Source organism: Chaetura pelagica, unplaced genomic scaffold (assembly GCF_000747805.2).
Source record: "Chaetura pelagica isolate M959 unplaced genomic scaffold, ChaPel_1.0 scaffold340, whole genome shotgun sequence".
Classification (NCBI taxonomy): domain Eukaryota; kingdom Metazoa; phylum Chordata; class Aves; order Apodiformes; family Apodidae; genus Chaetura; species Chaetura pelagica.
This window is the reverse complement of record NW_009951917.1, coordinates 65,082-72,235: the sequence shown is the minus strand read 5'-3', so window position 1 is coordinate 72,235 and position 7,154 is coordinate 65,082. Positions and strand designations below refer to the sequence as shown.

The window sequence follows — 7,154 nt, the reverse complement described above, 5'->3', positions numbered from 1 at the left end:
CCTGCGTTTGGGGGTTTCTGTATTCCTTTTCAAGCAGCTAAGCAAAAGGACCTTCACCCAAGCTGATTCACTGGTTCCTGCCACCAAGGCAGTTTATGACAGTGCCCCCCTCAGACTCAGACTCATGCGTGTTACTCTGCATGACACCAAACAGCAGCAGCTTGGGAGCCTATATGGAAAACTCTGTTCCTTGAATGACTGAGCAAACCTATTCCTTTTTAATTATTATTCTGTTTCTGATTCAGTTTATTCTTACATCTGCTGTTAACTGCATCTCTAAGGAAGTTGTTTCATATTTGCCCGTGAACATCCTTTTTGGGAAGCAGGTTATTTGCATAAATGCTTCTTGGAGAATCAGCAAAAGTGCATTTAACTGGCATATTCAGTTGGGATGGTAGCAGCCCTTTGGTTCTTACAGATAATGGTATGTGCTGAATTCAGAGATGGGCCATACTGAGGTCTTGGCTCTAAAGACCTCTGAGGAAAAGGTGAGACATGGGGCTTCATTCTGCTTTTATACTACCTGGGCTAAAAGTTGGGGTTCACTGCTAACTGAAAGAAACAAGCCAGGTAACACAGACCTCCAGTCAAACACTCTGCTTTAAAGCATTACCACCTGTCATTGTTGTGTCACCCCCATGTTCCCCGAACTGAAAGGACAAAATATGGGACAACAGGCTCGTGTCAAGAAAAGAAATAGATTCTGAGAGGGAAGTTTTGGTTTTAGGTTGTACTGATGCAGAAAACCCTCCTGCCAAGACTGACACCCTTCCACCCCTCTGATCACTTTATTGTGGTTTTCCACTTTCAATTCCAGGCTGCAGGAAGTTTCTTTAGAAATTGCTTTTACACCCCCATTATACTCTTCAACACCCTTGAAGCATTTATTCACTGGTACAAAAATTACCTTCCCGAAAATTCTGCTCACTGCATTTCAGGGCAAGCAGGTTGATTTTGGCAGAGAACCCCCAAAATAAGAGTTCATTGCCAGTGCCATGTGTGAAAGTTCTCACTCTGCTAGATTGTTGAAGCTCTTCTTGTTAAAAATACACAATATTCTATCTCCTTTCATCGTGTTTTAAAGAACGGAAATCAAATATTAAAAAAACAAAGAAATACTGTTCACAATCACCCAACAAAAGTACACAAAGGGACTTCCAAGTCTTCAACTTCAATGGACTCAGTACTAATCAACTCTCTGGCTTAAAATTATCTCAAAACAAGTTTTTTCACACATCCTGTGATCTATCTTTTAACTAAATTATTTTTTTCCTGGATTACACAGCTATGGGTGTAACAGCACAATCCTCATCCACCAAACTAACAATAGACTGAAGGAATACACAGGTCAATGGTGCAGGGTGACAGTGTCCCATGTCCCAGGTGCCATCTCCTGACACACAAACCTACCCAAGCAATTTTCTGGTCCTTTTTCTTTTTTTTCCTTTTTTTTTTTTTTTTTTCTTTTTTTTTTTTTTCCTTTCTGATATCAGAAATAATATTCTCTAATTAAAAAAAGCACAAGTAGAACTTGTATTCTTGAAAATGTTATGTATTATTATGTATTCTTGAAAATATTATACTATTCAGTATTTTCATCAAGGACCTGGATGAGGGAACAGAGTGTGCCCTCAGCAAGTTTATTGATGACACTGAACTGGGAGGAGTGGCTGACACACCAGAAGGCTGTGCTGCCATTCAGTGAGACCAGGACAGGCTGGAGAGTTGGGCAGGGAGAAACTTGCTGAAATTCAGCAAGGGCAAGTGTAGAGTCTTGCACCTGGGGAAGAACAATCCCATGTACCAGTCCAGGTTGGGGGTTGAGCTGCTGGAGAGCAGTGTAGGAGAAAGGGACCTGGGGGTCCTGGTGGACAGGAGGATGACCATGAGCCAGCAATGTGCCCTTCTGGCCAAGAAGGCAAATGGCATCCTGGGGTGCATTAGAAAGGGTGTGGTTAGTAGGTCAAGAGAGGTTCTCCTCCCCCTCTATTCTGCCTTGGTGAGAAAAGGAGACTGAGGGGTGACCTCATCAATGTTTACAAATATGTAAGGGGTGAGTGTCAGGGGGACGGAGTTAGGCTTTTCTCAGTGATGACCAGTGATAGGACAAGGGGTAATGGGTGTAAATTGGAGCATAGGAGGTTCAAGGTGAATATCCAAAAAAATTTTTTTACTGCAAGAGTGACAGAGCACTGGAACAGACTGCCCAGGGAGGTTGTGGAGTCTCCTTCTCTGGAGACATTCAAAACCCACCTGCATGCATTCCTGTGTGATGTACTCTAGGTGACCCTGCTCTGGCAGGGGGGTTGGACTAGATGATCTTTCGAGGTCCCTTCCAGCCCCTAAGATTCTATGATTCTATGATTTTATGATTTTAAGGTCCCTTCCAACCCCTAGGATTCTGTGAAGATTCTGTAAAAAGCAATCTCTTCTTTCATTACTACTGAATCCAGTTCAGTGCTCTAAAAAAACAAGTTATTTCTTAGGACACACTCTGCTTTACTCTGGAAGGTATTTTCCTCCCTAATTTTCCCACATTCTCACATTTATACTGGATGGTTTTAAATCTGCCAGGAATGTTGCACTCTGGAAATTTCACCTGAACCAGGGTGACATGAAAGTACTTCTTAACCTAGAGAGAAGATTCTGTGGTTCTGTGATTTCCAAAGTAGTGGGTGGTCAGTAATTACGGGTAAGAGTTTGTAGTTATTGATAAACTTGTAACTGAGTTACAGAGGCATGAAAATAAAGGTGCTAAGATTATACATAACATGCAAACCTGACCCACACATTGGAGTGCAAGTGTTCGTGGTACAGATTGCTGCTGCACATGTTTTTTTGGTCTTCAGAGAAGATTAATTCCAGTAAGAGACTCAAATTAATTAAAGCCTCCCTACCCTACAAGAAAAGGGTGGGTCAGCAGAACATGGTGAGAGTGCTCCTTGTTTTCATAATTGCAGTCAGGGTTCCCAACAAACACAATTTCAATCCTGTTAATGTAGGGAGCAGAGAGGTGGGATTCTTTAGTCTACAGCTTCAAAACATTTTCTCCCTGGCCTTCCATCAAGGCTAAAGCAGAAAAAATAAGTTAATGATAAATCCTGGTAAATAGGAACAATTGGTCTTAGCTCACTGCTGATGAAGGTCTTGCTCTACAGTTCATTGACAGTATTCTGTCAAGCAGTATTTGCTTTTGCAGATGTAAATCCACCAGAAATACTGGATTCTTCTACATGTTCAACACTTAGTCTCATTAGGGAAACATCATGAGGAAAATAATTCCCTGTTTTTTGGCTGGTTCTCATTCCCATGACGGGTCCCTCGGCCTGACTGAACACAGGAAGGCTTTGTTGTCCACAGTACCCAGACTATTCTGCAGCATTTCACCACTGTGCATTCAGAGTGCATTTCCAAGTGAGAAGACAGGAACATTCGTTAAAATAGAGTAACATCCTCCTTGATTCACTTCTCCTTTTTATTTCATTCACAGACACTGCAAATGGGGATCAAGCATTTTTCTGGGCTCTTTGTGATGTTGTGTGTTGGGCTTGGCTTGTCCATTCTCACTACCATTGGGGAACACATCGTGTACAGACTGGTCCTACCACGGATCAGGAAGAAATCCAAGATGAAGTACTGGCTCCATACAAGTCAGGTATGTATTCAGGATAAACCCTGTGGAACTCATGCAGCTGATGAAAAAAAGCCAGGACTTGAACAAGATGTAAAAGGTTGTAAGAGCTCTGAAGCATTTTAAGTGTGACAGGAGGTTGTGGAATTTGAAGAGGCTTAGTTAATGATAGAATGAGAAGCACAGTTAAAACATTCACAACTGTAAAACCTATAGAAGGGACCTTTCTATTTCCACCTGTAGCCTTTCACCACTTTTGGACACTAGATGCAGCAGTGTTGTTGCCCTGAGCTGGCTAACCAGTGTTTTATTTCACTGTTAGGGGTTCCCAAATTTCTGATGCATGCAGGTAGTGTTGGGTAATTTCCTTCATTATTCTAGGGAAAATAATGGAAGAAAATTTCTCTAGGTGTTTGGTCTAAAGGAAGAGGTAACATTGCAGCAAAAGGCACAAAAAGGAAGAGCTTCTATTGCTTTAAAGCAGCACAGTGGAAGAGATCTTTTAGAAAATAACAAAGTTTGCCAAGATTCACTTTTTTCCCAGAGGCATTCTAACACCAAGGATTGTTTGCAAACTATTTATAAACCTTTCAGATTGCCCTTCCTTGGGTAACTAAGGGAAAATAAGTCTGTTGTAATGACAAAGCACAAACACTGGTTGTATCCTTGAGCATGCAAAATAATTTATGCTCAAGTCAATCACACACAGCCCAAATTCTTTACCTATTTATAGAGCTATTCTTATTCTTTCTTATACTAATTTATTTTCTTCTTTTCCCTCTAGAGATTGCATCGTGCTCTGAACAGTTCATTTATTGAGGACAAATGCCAGCCTAAGACAAAACGAGTAGGAAAGAGGTAGGAAGCTTTGTATGGCTTAAAACACAAACTAGAAAAATTAGTTTGAAATTAACTGTGTTGTGTCTTTGTATTTACTTATGGATCCAATACACTCCAAAGAATTAAACAAACAAACAAACAAAAAGCAGAAATTAATTAATTAATTGTTTTAAATTGATAGTATTAAATTTAGAAATTTTGGTTTTTTCATTATTTCACATACAGTTAATAGAAGCAACCCTGTTCTAAAGGCAGGCTTTGCAGTCTTTTAAGTCTGCTGTCCTAGTTTTTAGGTAATTAATTACTCACAGACTAAAGCACTGGCAGATAACGAGGGTCCTGTGAGACAGTGCCACAGTGAATCACAGATGAGCCAGTGTATATGTTAGAAACTTTTTCAGCTTTCTTATTTTTTAGAATGAGAAATAACAAAGCTGAGAAGAGGAAAATGCAATCCTTTCAGAAACCTTTGTCTCAAACAACTCCTTTTGAAGGAAACAAGTAGGTAACAACCTTACCCTGTTTCCATAGCCTATGTCTTCTGAAGAAGAGACAATCTTAGGTATAGCTGCAAGGAACACGTGTTTTATTAAAACTACATTTTCTCAGGAACTCGGAACTCTTAGTGCACTGTCCAAAGACACAGGCAGCAGTTTGGCTTCTCTACAGATAAGTTCAGCTACAGACTATAGAAACGTCTCCCAGGTTGTTATCAGATATTTGGCATAACTGAATTGCATGTATGTAAATCTATGTCGTGTTTAGTTTGTCATTCCTGTACTAATGGCAGCAAATGTAAGATCTAAACATCTTTAAGCTTCTAAACTGCCTATGTAAGAGCACATGCAGTTAACTCCCTCAGCTCACTCCTTTGTCTCTACTGCCACACAAAACCCCATAGTGTGACACCACCTTGTGCCCAGCAACTCCTCACTTTGGGTATTTGAACAGCAAGGTATTTCCTCCTCCTACACCTTCCTCACTGGATGGTAGCATTCACACTCCCAGACCCTGAGGGACTAACACAGTGAGAGAGAGGCTCTTCTAGAGAAGTGGGCCTTCTGTGTCTTTGCTGATACAAAAAGCACCAGCTAAATTATTTGCCAGACACTGAGCAGTGCAAACGTTTCATAACACAACATGACCATAAACCCCAAAGGAAATAGCTTAGAAAAAGAACCACACAAATATTAATTTGACATTGAAATGAAGATATGCTGCTGCCCTAAAGTTTCTGCCCCCACATCATCTAGTCCAGGTACTCGTGCACCCACACTCATGCACTGTCCTTGCTTTTGTCATGGTCTGAGCTACTGTTCGCACAGAATTATGGTGAATTTAACTCAAGAAACCTCATGTTGTAATGAATAGTGATGTGACAAGGGCTCTCAAGACAATTTCACTATTGCACTTTCTTTTATTCCTTCTGGGGACTGTGGAATTGTTAAAAGCTGCTAACAGCAAAAAAAAAACAAAAAAAAAAAACAAACACATGGTTTGACATGTGAAAGAAAAATATATCAGAAATTATAGATTAATGATATGACTCTGAGAAATATTTACAAAACAAAGGGCTGCAGCTTCTCTGAGATGTGTACTTCTGCTCCAAAGCAAGTTGGTCATGCTGGCTACCCAGGACACTGAGGACCATGGCCCCTGCAGAGCTACACAGCTTTGGGCACCACAGCCCCTTGGCAGTAGCTCTGCTCTCTGTAATTTCATAACTAACAATAGTGTGGGGGGAAGATGAATTTTAGAATTCTTTTCCAGTCTCTTCTATGGTTTAATCACAAAAATGTGACCATTTGTATTCATTATTTGTGCTTCTCAAGAAAAATAATTCCAGGGATAAAGGAATAACATTTCTATGCAATTCAGAACAGCATATTTTTCCAATAGGATGGCTCACAGGGGAGGGTTGCATACACCTAAGAGCAGGTCCTCATTTTGTGTTAACTCTCACACCTCTGCCTAGGTCCCACGTAGGAAATAGCCAGCATGCTGCGTGGAATACAGCCAACCTGGGCAACTGCCACCGGAAAAAATACATCTGCACCGATGAAGGGCAAAATGAGATGACAATCCGAGAGCACCAGCACATCCCCCTGCCACAGGTGAGGAGAGAGACTCCAGCTTCTTTAACAACCAACGGGAAAGCGGAGTCCCTCACCATTGCCAGGACCTCAGTGATGCAAGAGCTGGCAGAGCTGGAGAAGCAGATCGAAATCATCAAGAAGGAGCTGCAACTCGCCATGGACAGGAAATCAGAGCTGGAAGAGTATCAGAGGACAAACAGAACTGCAGAGCCCTAGGCTGGCATACCTGGGCCCTTTCCCCTTTTCTTCCTTTCCCCCCCCCACCCTTCCTCTGTGAAATTTGTAACACACTTTTGTAATGCCAGAAATAGGTGCAAAAATAAAGCAGGCAATATGCTCCTCCTGAGAGCAGAATTGCAGCAGCCCACAGCCACTGCCACCCTCCTGAGTCCTCCTCCTTTCATAACAAGTTTCTCATTCTCCTGGCAAACATCAGCCATTCCCAAGGGACTGGAGAAACAAGGAGCATCCAAACAGTGAGAGTTCCTGGTTCCTCCACTTCACAGTACAGTGAGATTCTCACTTTTTTAGCCCTTTCTGTGCATTAATTAAAAAAAAAAAAAAAAAAAAAAAAAAAAAAAAAAAAC

At 41.3% G+C, this 7,154-nt stretch overlaps 1 protein-coding gene across 1 annotated transcript in view; it reads left to right on the top strand.

The window, feature by feature from the left end:
* The window catches only part of GRIN3A (glutamate receptor, ionotropic, N-methyl-D-aspartate 3A), a 48,183-nt gene extending 41,061 nt beyond the window's left edge, over window positions 1–7,122 (top strand). Inside the window, exons 7-9 of the mRNA XM_009994867.1 lie at window positions 3,491–3,655; window positions 4,416–4,489; window positions 6,447–7,122. Coding sequence (XP_009993169.1) covers window positions 3,491–3,655; window positions 4,416–4,489; window positions 6,447–6,783 — 576 coding nt within the window. The 3' untranslated portion in view covers window positions 6,784–7,122. The remainder of the gene's footprint in view (window positions 1–3,490; window positions 3,656–4,415; window positions 4,490–6,446) is intronic.
* The last annotated feature ends 32 nt before the right edge of the window (window positions 7,123–7,154 follow it).